The sequence below is a fragment of the Canis aureus genome, chromosome 5 (genome assembly GCF_053574225.1).
Source record: "Canis aureus isolate CA01 chromosome 5, VMU_Caureus_v.1.0, whole genome shotgun sequence".
NCBI lineage: Eukaryota > Metazoa > Chordata > Mammalia > Carnivora > Canidae > Canis > Canis aureus.
In genome coordinates, this window is record NC_135615.1 from 20,451,897 (window position 1) to 20,475,940 (window position 24,044).

The 24,044-nt window shown below is 38.5% G+C and overlaps 1 protein-coding gene, 1 long non-coding RNA gene and 1 pseudogene across 4 annotated transcripts in view; 2 read left to right on the forward strand and 1 right to left on the reverse strand.

Annotated features, from left to right (window-relative positions):
• Nucleotides 1-24,044, reverse strand: part of LOC144313789 (uncharacterized) — a 112,735-nt gene that overhangs the window by 84,411 nt on the left and 4,280 nt on the right. Inside the window, exons 3-4 of one of the 3 annotated variants that reach the window (XR_013379410.1) lie at nucleotides 14,710-16,280; nucleotides 13,326-13,452 (exon numbers count right to left, since the gene is read on the reverse strand). The exons of 1 other annotated variant lie outside the window; for it this stretch is intronic. This is a non-coding gene — a long non-coding RNA (uncharacterized LOC144313789). Of the gene's footprint in view, nucleotides 1-13,325; nucleotides 13,453-14,709; nucleotides 16,281-24,044 lie in introns of those variants that run through there. One more of the 3 variants, XR_013379411.1, reaches the window with a different exon arrangement.
• On the forward strand, nucleotides 8,886-9,744 carry LOC144313784 (S-phase kinase-associated protein 1 pseudogene; annotated as a pseudogene).
• The window catches only part of CUBN (cubilin), a 263,301-nt gene continuing 255,019 nt past the window's right edge, over nucleotides 15,763-24,044 (forward strand). Inside the window, exons 1-6 of the mRNA XM_077897053.1 lie at nucleotides 15,763-16,045; nucleotides 16,436-16,565; nucleotides 17,471-17,566; nucleotides 18,090-18,128; nucleotides 20,678-20,779; nucleotides 21,447-21,550. Of these exons, the coding sequence (XP_077753179.1) occupies nucleotides 15,933-16,045; nucleotides 16,436-16,565; nucleotides 17,471-17,566; nucleotides 18,090-18,128; nucleotides 20,678-20,779; nucleotides 21,447-21,550 (584 nt within the window). The 5' untranslated portion in view covers nucleotides 15,763-15,932. The remainder of the gene's footprint in view (nucleotides 16,046-16,435; nucleotides 16,566-17,470; nucleotides 17,567-18,089; nucleotides 18,129-20,677; nucleotides 20,780-21,446; nucleotides 21,551-24,044) is intronic.

The following is a 24,044-nucleotide window of genomic DNA, read 5'->3' on the forward strand; positions in this document are numbered from 1 at the left end:
TCACTGTTCGTCTTGACTTGTGAGTTTATTCCTTTTTAAAATTTATTTGTTCAATAAATATGAACATGTGCAGAGAACTTTTTTGGCTTCTGATGCCTGAAGTGCTCAAATAAATTTGTCATATTCACCATAGGTTCTGAGTCTTATTTTCAACTACATCCAACACTTACAGCTCTCCATCAAGTACACTATATACTAGATTCCTAAAATTTTCAAAAACTTATTTTCCTATAAATATGAATCTAGATAGACGTTTTCATAAACTAGAAGATGGGAAGTTAATTTTCCCATAGAACTCTTCTTCATAGCTTTAGAATGTTCTCATTTCTTTGCTTGTACATACCATGGTTTCATCTTTTACTTCAAGGATTTGCTCTGTATTTTGTTTGTACCTTTATGTCTATTCATATCAGTGCAGATTTAAATTATAAGAGTGTAAGTAGGAAACATGTTTATTTAGCCAAGTTGGCTCTATAATCAGATGAGATCACCTGGAGAGTCTAAAGAGAGTGGAGAGCAGAGGTCTAGAGCTGAACTCATCCATTACTAAAGATTTAGTCCTTTATAATCCAAGCCATTTTTCTAAGATCTCACCCTTTCCTACAACTTCTTTTGCCTGTGATACCCAGATAATTCCAGATCCAATATTTTTCTTAAGCCCTATTCTAGAATTTTTATGCTGGGACATCTTTAACTTGAGTATCTTGCTGTCACATCAAACTTGGCTTATTTGTTCTTTTTGTTTTTTTAAAGATTCTATTTATTCATTCACGAGAGACACACACAGAGAGAGAGAGAGAGAGAGAGAGGCAGAGACACAGGCAGAGGGGAGAAGCAGGCTCCATGCAGGGAGCCCAATGTGGGACTCGATCTGGGACTCTGGGATCATGCCCTGGGCCAAAGGCACTAAACTGCTGAGCCACCCAGGCGTCCCCAAACTTGGCTTATTTGAAAACAAATCATCCTCCATTTAAAAATCAGTTCTACTTGGGGCACCTGGGTGGCTCCATCAGTTAAGCATCCAATTCTTGGTTTAGGCTCAGGTCATGATCTCAGGGTTGTAGAATTAAGCCCCATGTCAGGATCTGCAGTTAGCATGGATGGAGTCTGCTTGTCCCTCTGCCTCTTCTCCTCCCCCTTCTCTTTCTGTCTCATAAATAAATAAATAAATAAATAAATAAATAAATAAATAAATAAATAAATAAAATCTTTAAAAAATCAGTTCTGATTAGTTTCAATATATCTCTTCATGGTACTGCTTCTTTCCCAATCTCCCAAATTCAAACCCATCACCCAAGATCATTGTCACCTTCTTTCCTACTCTATTTCCATTTATCAGCTTCTATTAATAAAATGGCCTTCCCAAGATGGCCTTCCCTGAGCAATGATTCACTTTTGGAAATCAGAAAATGTCACTTGGAAACCTCAAGAGATACATGCCCAATTGCAACCAGATTTGTATGCTTGGCTAAACATGTCGACATTGAACAAATTTCAGTCTTCTGAATTCAATCTAGCATGAATATCATTTTTATAAGATAGTTGTTATTTTACTCAGCAAGTTCCTTACACAAGTACAGTTAAATGTCACTCATATACACAAACTATTGAAAACACCTAATGGAATGTGATAGTCCTTATGTAGTAGATTTGAGTTTGCTGTTTAAAAAGCTAATGGTATGGGCGGTTAAACAATGAGCTGGATAGTTGCTATGATTTGAATTCACTTTAAGTGAAAAACATCCAGTATTTTGGAGAATATAAACTTCCAAGAGAGGAGGTATTTTTAATTTTTTTTTCATGCTACCTTCCCAGGGACTAAAACAGTACCTGGCCCATAATGAGCCCTTAATAAATATTTGTTCAGTGAATGACTATAGTCCCCGTTCTGGATAGATACTGAAGCTGTCTAAAAGACCATCACACTATAGAATTTAAACAGCACCTTTAAGTCAGTCACTCTTGAGAACTGTTTATGTTACTTCTACTTCCTCCGTACTCAGAGGAATAGCCAAATTTCCTCAAGTTTGGAACACATGATTTAAAAAGCAATTCTAGGATAGGGCTTGATCTTTTGAGAAAGTTGTGCAGGTAGAAATTTTTTAAAATATTGCATTCTGACTTCTTGTCTGGACAAGAGGGCGTGCTCATTTCTCTTTGCTCCTTCCTAAGTACAATTATCAATTCTGGATAACTAGGATTCTAAAATAATGCAAAAGGCATCAGAAAGAGATGGGTAGGAAGAAGAAAACAAGCCAGCTAAGTAATCCCAAGACTGGAAGGGAAACATGGTTGCAGAGTGTCTTACAACCTCCCACCCAATAGGAGGTGACCCAAACTTGGTTGTTTCCTGACTCCCAACCTCAAAAATACAGGAGTCCATCCTATCCCAGATGGAACTGGAGTCCTGATGACCGACACCAGATGAATCATACCACCAGCAAGGGCAATATATAGGCGTCCCCACTGACAAGTGTCCAGGGGAAGCACTGTTACTTTTCTGCAAGGCCTGAGCCTCCTCTTCCTTGCTGAGAACCTGGACAGCCAGAGGGCACTACCAAAGCGGATCCTACCACCAAAGGCCTGATCCAGGAAGCTTTTTCATCACTATGGACAGGAGGCTTCTTACCCCAATCTATAGGTGCCAGTGACCTACATGGGGAAACTTCTTCCCCCTAAACCAGCACCATTGAGGACCATATGGAATCCCAGCAGGACCAGATAAGCCAAACACATCGAAAGGCTCTGAAAATTAAACTGCCCCTTTTTGGCCTACCAAAAAGTAGGCCAGAGTCTGCATGCTAAGTGTAAATAGAGTGATTACTTGCTAAAATGAAAGATTAAGACCCAGAGTCTCCTAACAGACAAAATATCCAGGATCCAATCTAAAATTCCTTGTTGTACCAAGAATCAAGAACATCGCAACTGGAATGAGAAAAGATAGTTAACTGATGATGCCACCAAAATGAACCAGATGTTGGAATTACCAGACAAGGATTTTAAAGCAGCCATCATAAAAATGCCTCTACAAATAATTACATATTCTTTCAGAACGAAAATAAAAGTTAACAAAAATATCACTATGTTGTGTACATTATTTACCAATTTTTAGAAAAAGAAATAATGGTTATTATTTAACTGAAAAATACAATAACCAAATAAACTTAATGAATGGTACAGTAGACATGACCGAAGATTAAATCAGGAGCTTGAGGGATCCCTGGGTAGCTCAGTCAGTTAAGTGTCTGCCTTCAGCTCAGGTCATGATCCCAGAGTACCAGGATGGAGCCCACATCTGGCTCCCCACTCAAGGGGAAGTCTGCTTCTCCCTCTGCCCCTCCCCCTGCTCATGTTCTCTCTCTCAAGACAATAAATAAGCTTAGATCAGTAACTTGAAAATAAACCAATAGAGTTTATGCAATCTGAATTAGAAAAGATGGGGGAAAAATGAACCTTGGTGATCTGTGGATAATAACAAAAGTGCCAACATTCATATATTTGAAGTCCCAGAAATGGAGAAGAAAAAAGAATAGAGCTGGGAAGACTATACAAAGAAATAATGGATGGAAACCTCTCAGATTTAGCAAAAGATACAATTATACAAAAGAGCTGAGTGGACCACCAATAGGATAAATTTAAATCCAAAAGACACATCATAATTAAACATGAAAAATAAAAACAAAAAGAAATCAAAAGCACCTAGAGAAAAGTGACCCACTACTAGAAGGGGACACAATTTGAGTGACAGCAGATTTTCATCAGAAACCATGGGGATCAGAAAGAGGTGGCATAATATTTTCAAGTGCTGAAAGAAAAAAACCTGTTAATTGCAAATTCTGTTCTCCTCCCAACTATCTTGCAGGAATGAAGGGGAAATAATGACATTTTCAGGTGAAGCAAAAGTGAAAGTATACATGGCTAGCAAACCTACCCCAAAAAAGTGCCTAATGGAAGTTCCTCAAACAGAAATGAAATAATAAAAGGCATCCTGGAACATCAGAAAGGAAGATCAATGGAAATAATAGAACTGTGGATGCATTTGCAATAAATATGATCCTCATGCCTTTTATTTTAAAATTTTTTTAATTTAAATTCAATTTGCCACATAGAACACCTTGTGCTAGTCTCATTGTGTGCCTTCCTTAATGCCCATCACCCAGTAACCCTATCCCCCCCGCTGCCTCCCCTTCTGTAACCCTCATGACTTTTATGAACCACATTTGATGATTGAGGCAAAAATTCTAATTTCATCATCTGAGGCTCAAGACCATGATATTTAGAAGTAGGGAAGGTCAAGAGACCTAAATGGAAGTGAGATTTCATTTCATGTGAAGTGGTAAAATGCTAATACCAGGAGACTGTTGTTAGTCATAAATGTATATTGTAATACCCAGAGCATCCACTGGACAAACTATACAAAGACATGCACTCAAACGCTATGATTAAATCAAGATGGAAGGCAGGGAAAGGGAAGTAAGATGGAGGAAACAAAAAGAAAGAAACAACTAATTAATTAAATGGCACACCAACAAACAAGTGGAGGAAACAAAACAAATGATTAAAGGGCATACGAGCTCAACCACCTCAATCATTATCTTGAATATAATTGGTGAAAATACACTAAAATATGGATATTGGCAGAGTGGATAAAAAACACTAATTACATGCCATTTACAAGAAACTCAAATAATGCAGGTGGGTTGAAAGTAAACATGATGGTTAAAACAAGAATCACAAGGGGAATCTGCCATAATATAATTCAAAAGGACAAAAGGCTATAGAAATGAAAATATTAAATGTAGAAGAACTAGAAGCGTGTTACATGCCCTTCAGGGAGACAATGGTGAAAAAATGATTATGAAACCAGTCAAAATGCTATGCAACCCCTTTGAAACATAGTTTGGCAGCTCTTCAGAAAGTTGAGTTACCATATGGCCCAGCAATTCTACTCTTAGGTGTGTGCCCAAGAGAATTGAAAACATATATCTGCACACAGACTTGTACAGGAATGTTCACAGCAGTGTTACGCTAATGGCTGAAAAGTGGAAAGGACTCTTAAGTTCACCAATTGACAAGCAAGTAAACAAAGTGTGGATATCTGTACACTGGGTCAGCCACAAAAAGGAAATAAGTACTGACGTGCTAAAGCATGGATGGAACCTTGGAATGTGATGCTACGTGAGAGAAGCAACACCCAAAAAAGCACATTATATAATTTCATTTTATATGAAATGTCCAGAATAGCAAGGTAGATTAGTGGTTTCCAGGGGTAGAGGAAGGAGGGGGACTTGAGGGGTACAGGATTTCTTTCTGAGGTGATGGAAATGTTCTGGAATTAGTGGTGATGGTACAAGTCTGAAAATACTAAAAAACATTTAATTGTACACTTAAGTAGGGTGAACTTTACGGTATATGAATAATATATGAGTGTATATAACTTTATGCAGCTTTTTACAGTTATTGTCAAGGGAGACTAGGTGACATTGAATCAGGCTCATGTGGAAAAAGAGAAGAGGAGACCCAATTTTATACATGTATATTCTATGATTTTAACTGTGAAATTACTCGTCTGTAAATAGATTGGAATAAAATAATAGATAAGGATGACAGATTAATGAATTCAAAGTTTTCTTGTTTATACTCTGCAAACTGAATATAGTATAGTTACATTTCTTTTATCATTAAAACATTTTTTCATTCAAAGCTAGTACTCTATCCCAAGTCTCTACCGTGGAGTCTGATCATTTTAAACTAGCTTCAAAGCCACAGCCCCCTCTGCATTCAGATGGCATGTAATACAGTCTCCTCCCTAGACATTTTACCCCCAGGCCAGGGGCTGCATCTTACTCTGTACTGTCTGCTCAACACCTCTCTCAAATGCTGACGAATGGTAGGTACCTAATAAATAATTGTCCAGTTAATCTGACTTGAATATGAGCATGCTGAGTTTTATAGCAGAATAATTATGGTCTTTGATGACTAGGAGAAGTGTTGGAATAATTCTATCAGTCAACCTAATAAGAAAAACACATTAGGTTTTTATAGGAAAATTATTTAATGACAGAATTGTGTGTAACTCTTAGGGGGTTGCTTATGCTTCGTATGAACACAGTCTAGGAATTGTCAACAAAGCTTGATTTATCAGTACTTCTGTAATAAATATAGCCCAAGCTTTTATATATTAAAAAAAATAACAATGGGACAAAAGCTTTGGTTTTCATAGATCTTGGAATAAGTGCACTGAAAAAGACCTAGAAGTGAGGTCATCTCATCCTTCTTTCTGCCCTGATGACACCTTCTATCTTCCCACAGATCTGTGTGGCACTTCAATTAACGAATCCCCTGGGAATGATAGTGCTTTGTAAGGCATTGGTCTTCTGAAAACACTCCTCCCACCATAAATCACATCCATGAAGCAAAGCCTCCCATTGCCAGATAAAGATGTTTCTGTGTACTGCTCCTGTTTGTATCTTCCCAGTTAAAAGTACAAGAGGCAGAGTTCTGTAGTGTGCCAAATATCCCTAGACTCTTCTTTTTTTCCCCCCTGTCTCTGCTTGGTGGTGACAGGCTCACATCACTTGCTGTCGTCCTCCACCATATACAAAATATTGCTATGAAAGTGCACTTCTCCCTTTGCAACAGATTGGAACCAGTAGAAGTTGCAGTTGTTTGCCACCTACACTTCTGTGGCCCCACACATTCAGTGTTAGTGAATTGTGGCACTTATCTTTGACTGTGGTATGAATCATGGTGTCTGAATCTTTCACTTCATTACCTTGTTCAGGGAATTTCAGGAAACACCAGGTACAAACTTCATTTTATTCTTTGTAGGTTATCTTGAGAAGGAATGTCAGGAGGGTTTGCCCATGGCACTCCCCAAAGATAACCTCCACATCACTGCTTCATAGAAATTAAGCTCAGATGAATCCAGGGGAAGTGCTGAAATTCTGGTTTCAAGAGCTTTGGGAGGTAGAGAAAGCTGTGCTATTTCCTCCCTGGCTTGTGGAGCCATTAATCCTAGTAATTTCTGTTTACTCTGGCATGTGCTCTATCCTTGGCCAGTCCTTCTCTCACAATGACACAAGGGCCCCCACTCCTTATTTTATGTTTTCTAGAATATGTGACATGAGGTTAACATTGTAGATGGCATGTGTGTGTACATGTGCCATTAGCACCCCTGTGCTCCTCATCTGAAACCCTAGTCTGGTATTACATTCCTTTTTCTGAATATGAATTTTCTTAGAGTCTCCTTGTTTATGTAGGGATTATCAAATTTTAAAAAAATCTTAAAAAAAAACCCAGAAAAGTCCTCTAAACTCTCAATAACATATAAATCTACCTTCTCAGGAAAATCTCTGCCAAACCTGAATTATTCAAATGGTAATGATTAACTCATAATTCTTTTCCATTCTACTCAAGGATAATTGCAATCATAGTTGTAATGAGCATGGAGAACAAATGCCTGGATTATGTTCCCTGAGTCAAGACCGACCACACTGCATTCACAGAGATCAGTTCATCACAGTAGCGGATGTGCTAATTTCCTAGGAGGTAATGCATTTCCCGTAAAATGAGCAAATGGATGGTTTTAAACTTACACCAATTTCCATAATTATTTCATGTAATCCTTCATGAAAATTGAATAGACAATTGGAACAATATTGTATTGCCTTGAAATTTTGTAGAAAATCACAAAACTAGCATATGTAAATGTACCTTTTAAACAATGTTATGTCCCTGGAGAAGAGAATGAGTTCAGTGTCATGAAGGTTATAAGAGATCATTATATTCACCAGTGTTTCCATTAATGGCTAAAAATGCAGATTAATTTTACGGTGTTCTCTGTTAAACTGATATGAAAATTAAAAGGGACCAAAGGAAGTGCCAAAGCCAGATTGGAGCTATAAAAATGAGATGGGAACTGGATATAGGATATAAGAAACTTAACTTTCTTCCTCCAAAGCACCTTTGCTTTTCCACCCTCTCCTCACTCCCATGCTGATCCAGTCTACCACAAGGTGAGTCCAGCTGGCCTTCCAGAAATACCACACCAGGTTTATTTCACTCAAGTTGTAAGACCAGGTCCATTCAAAATTCTTCAGCCTGCCCCATAAGGCCCTCAATCAATGCCCCCAACTTTACCCAGCCACCTTTCTCCAAAATGACCCTCCTGGATTTACAGAGCCACATCTATACTCTGCCCAGACTGGGTTTAGGACCTATTTTTCTGTTTGGTATATGCTGTTTTCCTAATAGCATTTTGGTATATATTTTGTCCCATGTTGTCATATCCATCTTTATAGGGTTGTGCCATGACAGCTCTCTAGAAGTGTACATATACCTTTGTTGCAACCACTGAGGGTCATGGCCTTTACTTCTTTTGAATTTTCCTCAATGTTAAGAATGTCATAATATCTGCGATAAATGCTTATTAAGACTATAAAACAATGGGATTTGGAAAAAGCTAGGAGGAATTAAAAATGAGCCTCTGTATATAAAGTAAGAGTTGTCAGAATTATATCAGCGTAGTGGTGAGGCACTCTAAGAATTTGGAGAAAAGACTGAAAACAAGGGCCTAAATAAAATCTATAATCTATAAAGTTAGCAGTAAAGTTTCTGGCATTTTTTCTCATCCAGATAGAAAACTAGAGGACTTGTTTTTTGAAGAAAGTGAATGTCCCCAGGGGAAAAATACCTTCAAAAATGAACATTTGGGGTTCCCCAGTGAAACTGCCAGGTTGCCATTCTGTCATCCCATGATAAAACTTACTAGTAATGAACACCATCCATGCACACAGAGCTTATCATCCACTCTTTAATGTTTTTTCTTAAATTAAAATGGACACCTAAAGTTCAAAAGCATTCGAGGAAAGCCTCAACACAGAATAGAAAGACCTAACAAGGTAGAGGCCTTGTTCTCTGTGTCTCTCTCCTGGTTGGCAAGGCTGCTCTGCTCTTGTCAGCCTCCAGCCCGCCGTTGGCTTGAGACAGAGCACCATGCCTTCAATTAAGTTGCAGAGTTCTGATGGAGAGATATTTGAAGTTGATATTGAAATTGCCAAACAGTCTGTGACTATCAAGACCATGTTGGAAGATTTGGGAATGAATGATGAAGGAGATGATGACCCAGTTCCTTTATCAAATGTTAACGCAGCAATATTAAAAAAGATCATTCAGTGGTACACCCACCACAAGGATGACTCTCCTCCTCCTGAGGATGATGAGAACAAAGAAAAGCGAGCAGATGATATTCCTGTTTGGGACCAAGAATTCCTGAAAGTTGACCAAGGAACACTTGTTGAACTTATTCTGGCTGCGAACTACTTAGACATCAAAGGTTTGCTTGATGTTACATGCAAGACCGTTGCCAATATGATCAAGGGGAAAACTCCTGAGGAGATCCGTAAGACCTTCAATATCAAAAATGACTTTACTGAAGAAGAGGAAGCCCAGGTACACAAAGAGAACCAGTGGTGTGAAGAGAAGTTAGATGTTATGCCTGACACTGTAACACTGTAAGGATTGTTCCAAATACCAGTTGCACTGCCCTGTTTATAATTGTTAATATTAGACCAACAGTAGACAAATGCAGCAGCAAATCAGTTGTTTTAACAGAATATTGTCCTCCTTGCATGTGTAGTTTGAGTACAGATTCCAAACTTATGGCTGAGTTTCTTCTAGTATGATCGAAAGTTTCTTTTTTTCTTTGCTCTTAATAAACTGAACTGTGGGTTCTCTGTAGAAGGTGGCGTTTTGGGCTTTCCCTCTCTTTGTAAAGTGATTTCTGCCTAGTTTATTGTCTGGTTAACTTTAGTTTAATGACCTTTTAAAAGTTGGCATTGTAAATAAAACAAGTTGAAAAAGGTTTCCTGAAAAAAAAAAAAAAAACAACCTAACAAGCAAATATGAGAAAAAGAGCTTAGAGAAACCAGAGACCATGCAGTAAACAGAAGAAAGCTTCAAAAAGCAACTATAATATTTTTCGAATAATAGGAGATATAACCATGAAACAAGAACAGTAAAGGGTTTTTGACACTAAAAATAGGAAAGTTTTTTAAATAAAATATTTTAAAGATAAATACAAAGAACTTTTCACAAAGTAGAATCAAAAAGGATAAAGAAGTAGAAAACAGAAAAAAAAAAGTTGTGAAAAATCATATCAGTCTCAGAAAAAGAGAGAAATGGAAATACGGATGCAGCCTGTAGAGACCATCTGCCTCTCTTACTGAGTGAAGATGCCTTCCCCACTCTGGGGCAGGGAAGGAAGGTCTTTGTAAAATGCAGACTCAGTGAGTCCCAGAATGAACCTGAGATTTTTGCATTTCTGGCAAGCTCCTGGGTGACACCTATCCTGGGTCCCTGGACCATGCTCTGAGTAAGCAGCAAGGCTCCAGTCCGTCTCAGATCTTCCCTGCACCCATTATCAATGACTAAACCACTTGAGAGTGAGGCCGTGGTGCAGCAGTGGGTAGCAGGTGCCCCTCAGATCTCATTGTATCCAAATCTGAACTCAAAGTCTTGTCTCCAAAACCTCATTCCCCGATTATTCTCTCTTATTCAATTATTAACACTTCTATCCTTCCAATTTCTCATCAAGGAACCTGAACGTCAACCCTTCCCCCTTAACTGCCCGAACGCTTCTTGGGTAGATCCCATTTCCCGAATATTTCTCTCAGTTTCCTGCTCTCTCTCTCTCCCAGTGCCTTCACCAGGGCCTTCCCAGGTCACATATCTTTCACTGTACTCCAGCCTCCTGGCTAACTCTGCATCTGAGACTTGGCTCCATAGGAATGCTTGTTCAACACAAACGTGACCATGTTAATCTCTTGCCTAGAATGCTTTTATAATTCTCCATTATTTAAAATAAAACCCAAGCTCATAAAATGACATTTCGACGTCCTTCTTGATCTACTTGCCTATTTTAGAAATTTAATCTCCCAGGAATGCACACAGCTTTGGCCATGTTGACTTCTTTTCTAACCGGAAAGCTTTTTGTGCACCATTTCCTGTGTCTGAACTTCCCAATCTGGCTACTTTGCCTGGAGAACCATTCATTCTGTACGACTCAGAGGGTCTCTAGGGAAGCCTGCCTTGCTCTTCCCAGGCAGAGTTAATTCTATTCTCTGTTGGGATTTTCCCTTTTTCCTTTATTTTCTGTTTTTCCCTTTTGTCCTAATCAGTGTTCTGACTCTTGTGATCCCTTCTTAACCAGCAATTTTCCTCATGTGAAATTCTAGTATAATGCGATTTCCTTCCATGTACATCTTTGTGGGGTTTTTTTTTTTACATTTTTAAATTTAAATTCAATTTGCCAACATAGTATAACACCCAGTGCTCATCCCATCAAATGCCCTCCTCAGTGCCAGTCACCTAATTACCCATTCCCCCATCCACTTCCCCTTCCACAACCCTTTGTTTATTTCCCAGATTTAGGACTCTCTCATGGTTTGTCTCCCTCTCTAATTTTTCCCACTCAGTTCTGCTCCTTTCCCTTATAATCCCTTTCACTATTTCTTATATTCCACGTATGAGTGAAACCATATGATGATTGTCCTCCGATTGACTTATATCACTCAGCATAATACCCTCCAGTTCCATCCATGTGGAAGCAAATGGTGGGTATTCATCTTTTCTGAGGTGGACATTGTTGCTTTGAACATTGGGGTGCAGGTGTCCTGGCGTTTCACTACATCTGTATCTTTGGGGGTGCAATTGCTGGGTCATAGCGTAACTCTATTTTTAACTTCTTGAGGAACCTCCACACTGTTTTCCAGAGTGACTGCACCAGCTTGTGTTCCTACCAACAGTGCAAGAGGATTTCCTTTTCTCCACATCCTCTCCAACATTTGTTGTTTCCTCTCTTGTTACTTTTCGCCATTCTCACTAGTGTGAGGTGGTACCATGCACATCTTTGATGACCATAGGATTTTCATTTGTGCATTGTTTTGGGAATTATGAAGACAGGTGGGGACTGATGATTCAGAATAGAAAAAGGAGGTGAAGTAGATGGCACAGAAGGAGCAGAGGTTGTACGAAGACATCTTGGAGAAGCTAAGGGAGGAAGAAAGGAATAGATAGTTCTGATTCTTACAACTGCATTCTTGTAGTTTTGTAAGGGAAGAAGGAGGGAGAGAAGGGAGCAGAGACCTCTGTGAGCATTGCTGTGGAGCCAGGGCGAGAGGGAAGTGAGACCACAAGGCAGGACTCGGAGCAGAAGTCATGAGTTGTTGATTAGCAGCGTGCTGACACACAGATGGAGAGAGAGATACAACCTTGATTCCATATTCCTCCCTTGAAGTCCCCAGTGAATGTCTCTATTCTGGAATCCTCTTCCAAAAGAAGAGAGATGAGACCCCACTGATTTTCCTTGTACGCAAGATTTTAAAAATCAACTTCTATCATTTCTTGCCTTAATGAACCCAAACCCAAGTGGTGGGAGAGGAAGGATATGTATTATTATTTTTATTCACATGGTAATAACAGTATCTATTCAGTGGACACGTATGTGCCAGAGACCAAATGTGCTAAACTAAACACCTTAAGGGCTGTTTTTATCTTTCTGAGGATGAAGAAACAGAACCACATAGTTAGGAAGTGATGGAGCTGGAGTTTGAACTCAGATAGGTGAGCTTCAGACCCCATGTTCATCACCCTTCAACCATGTGGTGTCCCCTAGACACACCTTGGAAGGGAAAAATCTACAATGTATTTCATTTGCATTCCTATCATTTTGTAGCATAAAGGGCTAATATGTAAAGGGCACAAGCAGGATATTTGTGGAATGTATTCTGGATTAGGGAGGAAATGGGAGTTTTGTTAGTCAATGAAGGACAGGGTTTCAGGTCAGATCGGTAGAAGGTTTACCTTGGGGGAGGGAAGAAGGGTGATGATTCACCTTCTAAGTCTGTAGGTCATGGATTCTTAGACTATTTTAATTTCTCTTTGCTGAAGAAATTCCAAATAAGGCAAGTAAACAGAATGCACGATAATGCCATGGAAACAGCAATTGATTTTTAAATTGCTTCCACCAAGTCATCATTTGCAGAAGGGTCTGACTTGTCTGTTGATCTCAGCTGGAGTAGAGTAGGAGGTGAGCTGGAGGGAAAATTCCTCAACTCACCAAAAGTCAGTCAGACCTTGAAAGGATCTTTCTTTTTTTTCTTTTCTTTCTTTCTTTTTTCTCTTTCTTTCTTTCTTTCTTTCTTTCTTTCTTTCTTTCTTTCTTTCTTTCTTTCTTTTTCTTTTCTTTCTTTCTTTTTCTTTTCTTTCTTTCTCTTTCTTTCTTTCTTTCTTTCTTTCTTTCTTTCTTTCTTTCTTTCTTTCTTTTCTTTCTTCTTTCTTTCTTTCTTTCTCCTTTCTTTCCTTCCTTCCTTCCTTCCTTCCTTCCTTCCTTCCTTCCTTCCTTCCTTCCTTCTTTTTTTCTAACATGAAGGACAATTAGGAATTGCATGCCTAGATCAGGAGCAAAGAAATGACCTTTACTTTGTTTAATAATACACACATTTGTCAAACAGGAAAATCCTATAAGACAGGAAGTTCTTTTTGAGACCATGCTAGAGACATTGTCTATTGCACGAAAGGTGTTGCTGAGTACATATTATGTACTTTAGAAAAATATAATCATGAAAACAGTTATGTTCATAGCTCAGAGGGGTGGAATTGTCCCTTGTGTTGGAAGATTCTACTCTGCCTTATTTTGTCCAGTTCTAAGTTGACAAGTATTTCACAATATCAAGCTTCTCCCCGCTTCCCACCCCAAGTTGTTAAGATTTTAAACAACCTTGGACAGATGTAACTTTAAAGAAATATATTCAACTGGAGATTCCATTTATTGCATTATACCCATTTCTTGAAACATACAACATAATAAGAAACTCATTACTCAACCTTAGTATCACCTCAAGTAAACAACATCTTGCAAAGTATATTTGTTGCTATGTTTGAACAAGACATGTGTAAAACGGTATTAAATTTCTCCATATCAATGTGGATATTAAGGGTAATTAAGGGTATTAAGGGTAATTTATTTAAGGGTAATTTTATGTCAATACTGAAATTTTAGATGACACTTCCAAGTTTTTATGGTATATTTTCCTAAAATTCTGAGAACAATGAGTCTACATGCAAAGCATCCTTTTATTACTTCAAAGGGTTTCCATAGCAACAAGTTCCCATCCCATCTTTTTAACTCTGGTTTCAATTTTTTAATCGTAAAATATACATAACAAAATGTATGATTTTTATCATTTACAAAATTTATTTATTTATTTATTTATTTATTTAGAGAGCAGAGTGAGGGAAAGAGGGAGAGGGAGAGAGAGATCCCAACCAAGCAGACTGTGTTGAGCATGGAGCCCAACTCAGAGCTTGATCTCATGACCCTGAGATCATGACCCAAACTGAAACCAAGAATTTTCCACTGAACTTAATGAGCTACCCAGGTGCCTCTCATTTAAAAAATTTTTAAAGCTCAATGGCATTACATACATTCTTATTGTGCAAATATCATACCATACATTTCCAGAGCTTATTTCATCTTTCCAAAGTGAAACTCTGTACCCATTAAACAAGAACTCCTCATTCTCCCTTTCCCCATCCCAGGAAACCATCATACTACATTCTGTCTCTGTGAGTTTCACCATTCTAGGTCCTTCATCTAAGTGGAAGCATATGGTATTTGTCCTTTTGTGTCTGCCTTATTTCACTCACCATAATGTCTTCAAGGTTAACCCATGTTGTAGCAGGTGCCAGAATTTCCTTCCATTTTAAGGCTGAACAATATACCACTGTGGGTATGTAACACATTTTGTTTATCCATTCATATCTGTCAATGGACATTGGGATTGCTTCCATATTTTGGCAGTTGTGAGTAATGCTGCTGTGAACATTGTGGTACAAATATCAATTTGAGTCTCCTTTTTTCAGTTCTTTTGGGTATATACCCAGATGTAGAATTGCTGGATTGCATGATAATTCTGTTTAATTTTTTAGGGAACTGCCATAGTGTTTTGTAGTGGCTGTACCTTTTTACTTTCTCACTGAGAGTGCACAAGGTCTCCAATTTCTCCACATCCTCACCAACACTTGTTATTTTCTTGATTTTGTTTGTTTTGATAGTAGCCATCCTTATGAGTGTGAAGTGGTATCTCATTGTGGTTTTGATTTACATTTCCATAATGAAGAGTAACGTTGAGCATCTTTTCATGTGCTTTTTGGCAGGTTAGCAATTTTACCATTTCTTTGGAAAAATGCCTATTTTCTTTGCCCATTTAAAAACTGGGCTATTTTTTGTTGTTGTTGAGTTGTAGAAGTTCTTTATGTATTCTGAATATTAACCTCTTATCACATATATAATTAGTAAATATTTTCCCCATTCTGCAAGCTTTTGTTCCCTGTGCTTTTGTTGTCATTTCCAAAAAATCATTGCTAAGCCCAATGTCAGGAAGCTTTCCACCCTTTGTTTTCTTCCATGAGTGTTGGCTCCTGTTTTAAGGCATTTGATTCATTTTGAGTTAATTTTTGTATGACGTAAAGTAAGGGTCCAATTTCATTTTTCTGCATGTTGATATCCAGTTTTTCTACTATCATTTGCTGAAAGGTGGCTACTTCTTAAGCAAGGATTGTTATAGTGGATGTTTCCAAAGCAGTTGGTTACCATTTCAAAGGTCAGACAGATAATGATTAAGTTGTGCATCACTTCAAGGTAGATTTTGACCTCTTACAAGTTGAAGAGTACTGAAGATCTAAGATCATTTACATCCCTTGGGAAAGAAAAAATAACACGGCCTTCTAGGGCAAAGAAGAGAGAACTGAAAAGTTGCAGGACACTTCACAGGCCAAAGTACATCTGCCTGGTTTGCTTTCTCTGAAATTCCACACTTGGCTGGAGTGGCTTCCCTCTTACCAACACCCTAGGAGGGTTGCTGCGGAGCATGTCCTCACCTTTTCTTTGGAGTTTGATTATTTTGTTGACATTTGCTGAATCAAATGGTGAAGCTGGAGGATTTGAACTGCAGAGACAAAAAAGAAGTATCGACTTCCAACAGTAAGTAGACACATGGATTATTGCTGCTGAGGGCCTAGGGCAGGTGGTCATTAGTTTCCACAAATAGCCAGAAGAGCAAAGGTGTAATTTTTCTTCAAGAAAACAATGATGTTAAAAACAAATAGGGAAAAACTTTTAGGCTGATGTATGGGATTATCTTCCTCTACGTAAATTATTCACTGACCATTTTGCAAATAAGGCAAATATGCAATTATAGCAGCCATCTCTAGGAAATCTGCAAAGAAAAAGGGGCAGATGAACAAGGAGGGTTTGGTTGAGTTGACCACAGAGCAAAGGCGTATGCAGTCTACAGATACTCAGTGAGAAACTTTGTTGTTTACCAATGACATGTGATAATAATTGATGCATTCTCTGGTTTGACCCCTACAGGCCTCGAATGGCTACAGAGAGGGGAAATTTAGTGTTTCTTGCTGGGTCTGCTCAAAACATTGAATTTAGAACTGGATCCCTGGGAAAAATAAAATTAAATGAGGAAGACCTTGGTGAATGCTTACATCAGGTAATACAATGGAAATATATGGAAGTAATTTTGTGTATTCATATACAGTCATTTAATTCAAGAGGTCTATACAAATCTGTCCCTTATATCTTTAGCCCAGGGAATGTAACTGTAGGTGAGGTAAGTCCTGTGAAGAGCAACACCCTAGGGCTAGTGATGGGCAGAAGGAGGAATTCTAGTGGGAAATGCCTGATTGTGTGGGCTTATATCCTCTAATCTAGAGATAGGGTCATACTGGGACTCGTTTACAAGAGGAGCTAGAGGAGAGGGGCCAGAGAAAGGTTTGGATGGGACCAGTTTACTTGTGCCAGAGAACAGAATTGGCCAATTATTCTCCAGTCGCACTGAGTGTTTTCAGTGTCCATTAATTACTGTATCACACTGGTGTATCAGTCGTAATGTAAGAAGCTAGCATTATTTAGAGCTTCCTATGGGCTATCCAGTGTGCTCAGCACTTGGTGTGCATTATCCCATTGAATCCTCACAACTACCCTACAAGTTTGGCTTTATTATCACCCCATTTGTAAGGGCATTAAGGGAAACACATAGCAGTGCAGCAGCTTACCCAACGACACCCAGGAAATGACTGAGCCAAGATTTAAAACCCAAGCAGTCTGATTCCAAGCTAGGCCTCTTAACAAGCACTCTCAACTGTGATGAGAAAAAATGCAAAGGGAAAGTACCTTGATGTTTTGTTCCTGAAAAGGGCAAATAAAATTATGCCATGGCTATGTTAGTCCAATGTTTACTATGTACATAGTATTGTTTTGATCTCTACAATAATGGGCAAGACCTTAGTGCTTCAAATAGACCAGTACTCAACTTCAGAAAATTTTGCATGGATAACATACACATGACTTTGTCACTGGCCTTCTCCTCCTCCTCCTTTTCCTTTTTGAAATTAGATCCAGAAAAACAAAGAGGATATTACAGATTTAAAAAGGAGTGCAGTCAATGTGCCTCAAAATATTTCAAGTCAAATCCATCAGCTTAATTCTAAGGTAAGTCTGACATCTGCATCATCAGCACAAATGGGCTCTCTTAATATAATTTTGTAAGTAACTGTTTTGCAGAAGACATACCAGCTTTTGGTCCTCTTTAGAAATTTAGCATTGTGATGATGGACTTTTCAGTTTGATGACACAAGTCTAATAGGGGACGGGCAGAAGGTTGTAATGCTGTGACAAGAGCTCATTGCATAAGTAGGTCTTGTCCAGGTTCTGATAGAACCTTCTTATTGGTGAAGTGGATGAATCACTGTCATTTATGAAAATTCCCAGAATTGTGTGCAGAAAAGCAATGAGTCAACTTATCAATGGGTTGCATTTCCTTTTTTAAAAAATTCCTTAAAAAAAAATCTATGTGATAGAAGGGAGTAGGAAGGAAGAGAAATGAGGAAGGAAAAAGCAATAAAAAAGGAATTAACAGACAAAGCAAGTCCCCGGTGGAGGGTGTTAGGAAAATATGCCAAGGAACAATATCACATGTGAAATGCTAACTGATATTCTCTTCCCTACTGCTCAGCTTGTGGATCTGGAGAGAAAATTTCAAAGCTTACAGCAGGTAGGTCCCATAACTACTACTTGTCTGACATCTTTCACTGAAAATACACTAGAAGTATGGATGGAGCTGGCATTCTTATCTTAAGGTAGATGAATGATCCATATCAAGGACTTTTGCTTTTTCCCATAATTTAATTCTCCACATGGTTTATGCTTCCCAGGACACAGATGAGGAATCTGAGTTTCAGATAAAGTAACCAGCCCCGGGTCACTGGGCCTGTGAAGCATGTGGGCATGTGAAGCCTTTTGACTCTGAGTTCAGAGGTTCACACCCTCCTCCTCTGACATTGTTACTCTTTGCCCGTGTTATACAGGCTTAACCTGTTAGCTAGTGACACCCCAACTTGCTGATTCTGGCATGTAGGAGTGAGTATTGAAAGACAATGCATTGGGGCACCTGGGTGACTCAGCTGGTTGAGCCAATTTGATTTTGGCTCAGGTCATGATCTTGGGATCCTGGGATCCAGCCCCACATCAGGCTCCAAGCTCAGTGGGGGAGTCTACTTGGGGATTCTTTCCCTTGTCCTCTGCCTCTCCCCTACCTTTCTAAAAGAAGGAAGGAGGGAAGGAAGGAAAGAAGGAAGGAAGGAAGGAAGGAAGGAAGGAAGGAAGGAAGGAAGGAAGCCAAGCCATGCTACTTCTCTAACATTAAACTCAGATAGATGCTGGGGGTGTTCACAAAATATTTCAAATTTCCTTAAAAGTACATTTACTGGTAATGAAATCTGAGCAGTTTCTTAGAGTAAACCTTCCATAATTTTACAAGTACATGCTTATAAACCTGTCCTTGTAATGTTAGACTTCTTATCTGTTTTGAGGTTGGCTGGTGTTAAGATTTTCATGGAAGCTATAACTTTTTACCCAGAGAAATAAACAGAATGTCCCCATACTAAAAATTTTGAATAAAAGTTAGGAGATTCCAAGTTAAGAATCCCTGTTCTAATATTCTGGATCTATTGTGATTATGCCTCCAGTGTGGTCCTCTTTTTTGATGCTTTAAACTTAATGAGCAAGTTCATGTATGCATTCCTTTTCCTGACTTTGATAATAAATTGTTCCTCAGTTTTTATCTTTTCTGTGGAGTAGTTGAATGAAGGAAAACAAGCAAGGAATTATACCTCCAGAGCAAGACACTGTACTTTAGCTTCCAGTCTCCTAGAGTGCTTCATTATTGCTACCAAAGGTCAAAAACAGTCAAATGACCTCAGACTTCCACTCAGCACACCCCCAGGAAGAAATTTAAAATGATTTTTGGATATAAGTGCTTTTTATGCATTCCAATGGGACAAGTGCTCTCTGGGTACTATAGCTACCATGGTTCCCCAGTGTCTTCCTCCCCACTGCTTACTGATTCCACTTTCTGTTGGGCCTTCACAGGCTTCCATGTTTTAAAGCCTCAGACAATGTTGCTTTTGTATGCCAGAAACTTCCAATGAGTTTGTGGTCAATTTCTATAATAGTGTCCTCTGACGAACAGTACTATTTGTGGTAATAGCACAAAGATAGATGGATCATGGAAGAAAACAGAGTCCAGAAAGAGACCCCTACATGCATGATCACCTCACTTGACAAAAGAGAGAGATGGGTTTGGCAATAAATGGTGCTTAGTCAGTTGGCTACCCTCTGGCTCTGTTTCATCTGTAAAATGAAGGGAACAGACATGAGTTTCTCTCTGAGTCACTGGATAAAAAAAGAATGCAATGAATAATTTGTCCTATTTTAATTTTTTGAAATTTTATTTTTCAGCCCTATTTTAACTCTTAAAATAGAGAATTCCTATAATTAGGCAAAGTTAATAAAATAGCTTTTCTTGTATAACCACTCGTTCTCTGTAAAGAGCTTTTCTGCCCCCAAAGGCATTACAAAGCTTATGAGATTGGAACTAGTTGCTGACATATGGTAAGATTCCCCAGGTTGTGTAGACAAAAGCAGGTCTGTTCATGACTCTGATCTGAAAAGTAGTCACGTGAGTACAAGAGTGGAGGGTGTATCTAAGCCCACATTTCAAACAAAGGTACTTACTTGGAGTGAAAAGAGTTCAGTCATCTTAACCCACGGGAGGAGGGGTGGCAGTAAAAGATGATCAGATTTCAAATGCTTATCTGGAGGTACCAAAGAGAATAGCAGCAAAAGAACCGGAATTCCCATTTTGTTTTCTTAGTACAATAGGAATGTCCATTATTATTCCCAACTTGAAATCTTTACTCTTGTCCAGCAGCATATATTTCTCAGGTGAACAATGCTTTTCCAAAGAATAGAGTGAGCATCTTCTCCCCTTGTGCCTCGTTCCACCCTGGTTAAATGCTTGTAAGTAGGGAAGGAAAATGCATAGGACTGATAATGTGAAACACTTTGTTTTTATCATGAAAGAGTTGATCTGAAGAACTTAAGTAATTGATCTAAAGTCTGGAGGATGACCTTCTCCTGCCTAGGAGTAAAATGTAGTTCCACATGAGCACCTATAGTGAAATATGCTTTTTTTTTTTTTTTTTTTTTTTTCTGCCTGCTGAAAGCTCACTGGTCTTGCTGACTATCCTGTCTTTGTTTCAGACAGTTGACAAAAAGGTTTGCAGTAGCAACCCCTGCCAAAATGGGGGAACCTGCCTCAATCTCCATGATTCCTTTTTCTGTATCTGTCCCTCACAATGGAAGGTAAGTCACTTGGTCTTTGGTTAAAAATGACAATGAGTCAGCATCAGTGGTTTCTTTGGATTCATTCAGATGTATTAAATTCCCCCATCCAAAGTTTCTAGGATTCTGCGGTCTCCCAAATCAGAATGAATTACACCATGTATGCCAAAATCCAAACAATGGTGAAGATGACTACATAGCCCACTGAACACTAAGCCATCAGAAGGAAGGGTTCACTTGCCTGTATAATGATATGGAAGGGCATGACATTTAGGCTAGCATGAATTTAAATTGTTCAGCACTGAAAGTACTAAATGAATCTTGACAGAGCAATGTAAATTTTCTTGCCCTTTTCTATTAATGGTGAAAATGTTTCTGACATGTGCATTAAAAAAAATTAAGTGACTATTCCCAGGCATAGCCTTATAGTAACATGAGGATTTGTTAGTATAAGGATTCTTCTTGTGTGATTGGCATGATTTTACCAAGAGCTCTGTGGCTCCCTTAGGCCAAATGTGAGTTCAAGAGGAAGGATAACTGGATACTAGTATTAGCATTATTGTGATTATATCTCCCTTGACTGAAGTCTTCTTTACTGTGCATATATCCTTGAATATATCATATAAATATTAGCCCCAGATGCTTCTGTGACCTGGGGCACCTGACTTTGTTCTTTGCATGAATTCAGGGCCCTCTGTGCTCAGTTGATGTGAATGAATGTCAGATTTACTCAGGAACACCCTTGGGCTGCCAGAATGGAGCCACATGTGAAAATACAGCAGGGAGTTACAGGTAATGTTTTTCTTTATTTTCTTTTCTCTTTCCTTTCCTTTTCCCTCCTCTTCCATTCTCTTCTCTTCTTTCTTCTCTTCTCTCCCCATTTTTGGTTGGTCTCCTATATTGTGTGATTCTTAAAAGGTAGAAACGGTGATTCTGTTGTAACATGAACAAATCCTTTCAATACACAGGGGTATAATCTCACTGGAGTAAAGAGCAATTATTTGCTTTCTTACTAATGTCTCTGCTATCTTATTCTCCCATTCCCTTGTAACAATATCCATTCTATTCTTTCCAACAAAACCGAGTGCAGTAATTTCATTATTTCCTTGTCATCTGTTAACACAGTTTTCTCAAAAAGCAGTCACAATCCTTTTCTCTTTAATTTAATTGATACTTTTGTTCTTTTGATCTGATCTTAAAAATTTTTGCTCACTCCAAGTCATAAAGTGAATTCATTCAAACTTCTGATAGATATTTTCATGAGCTTTGTTCATTGTGCAAAAAAAACCAAAATCAATCACCTCTGACTTAAATTAAGTATTATGTTATTAAAGAGACTTTTGCTTCCAGGACTTTGTTTCTCATTTTAGTGAACTCCCTGATCCTTGTCTGCTTTTATGAGCATTCAAGCTTCAGCTAGATCCAAAATGCAGGTCTAATCTTTCATTCCCTTGAAAGCACTATCTCCCGATCTCTGTTTATGGGCACTTATCAATGAGAATTGCTGCTCAGAGATACTGGAGGAAAATGAGTTCTAGAGTTAGTACTTTCCTGCCTTCCTGATATCGAGGAATGTCCTGGAGATTAGATCTCTCACCTGGTCTTCCTTTATCATCACTGCCCTCCAGGTCTTGAAACCCAACAGAATAACAAAGATATGCAGCAGGTGGGATAAGACCCAAAGACCAAGCCAAAATTGATTTTTTCTCCCCCCAGCACATTACTTTTACTCCTGCAAAATGGAAAAGAAAAAAAAATCTATTTTTTTAACTATTTGCTGCATGTCAAGGATTAGAGTTCCTTTTCTAGGTAAAATCATGAGAGAGAAAGAGAAAGAACCATTTTTATTTGTTGGGAGCTGCCCAAATGGCAGATTCAACTTCATATGAGAAATATTGAATTCTCTTTTGTACCTTCCTGTAAAAACAAAAACAAAAACAAAAAACAAACAAACAAAAAAACCCAAGGGCTCATTGTGCTGACTCTGGAAATGGTTTTGGTTTCAATAGATTTTCTGGAGGACAGCTAAGGACCATAATTTAAATCTATTTTTTCTCCTCTGGATATGAGGATAATTTATGTAGCCCCATGAATTCCAATTGATATCTGTGAACTAAATATTCTCATTCAGGCATTCGATGGAGACTTTTTGGAGGAATAACAGAAAATAGAAAAATGTACATGAACATAAGACTAAATGCTTGCTTTGTGGAATCTGTGAAATGAAACAGAGAACATTTAGGTACTTTCTTGTGTTCCATTAATAATGTGAGATTAAATGCTCGTTAATCAGTAGCTTCCCTGAGGCTGGAAACCCCTTCAGGAAACTTCCATGGACATTCGTTAAAGGAAAATGAGCCAATGTTGAATAATCTGGACCTGCAGAAATGTGGTCACAGAAACAGGTTTGCTCTGGGTTTGAGGTCTCTCTCAGTCTCTACCTCTTGGAACCCGTTACTTGGGAAGACAAAGGAGTCTTTATTTAAAGGGATTAATGATTCCTAATTATAGAGACCTTTGAAAGATAAAGCACTGGCAGATACTAATTAATTGGAAGCCCTGTTTCATAGGAAACTTTCTGGGAAAAAATTTTTTCTCAGTAATGAAACTAGAGCAAGGAGACCATTGTCTGTTTCCACTGATTCCTGTGGCTGGAGGTCTTGCTCCTAACTGCTTCACACAGCCAGCAGATAATATTTTGCCACTTCCTGATGCTGTTATTGCCTCTTTAGTCTGAAGAATTGATGCATCTTGTTCTCCTGCTTACTTTGGATTTAAGACAGACCTTATGATGCAAATTTGCTATATGTGGATGGTGGATACTTTGGGCTCAGATCTACAAGCTTTCTAGAAACGAAAGTTGAGTTCATTGTTTGTTTTTCTCCAAGAACACAATGATGGTTCACATATTTTTTTCATTTCTTTCCACTGTCATCACTGGTGGGTTTTAAAACATGCAGAGCGTGAGCGATGAGGTCAATCTGGTTTCAGCTCAGTGGTAGTTAGGTATTAAGCTTATTACCTGTTTCAGTCAGTTATGTTAATATTGAACCATGGACTCTAACATAAGTTAAACTATGACTATGAAACTGTATTTGACCACTTTTCAATTGCCAAATGCACTTGCAGGGTTTTTGAACACTGAAAAGCCCAGTTTTGTTCTGCCAGAACCAAACTAGCAATCCTAAATCATTACAAAGCTGACTTCTGCAGGGAGGTATATAATTTATCACTCTTTTTCTTTAAAGGACATATCCAGATGCCTTGAGAATATATTTTTGCATGT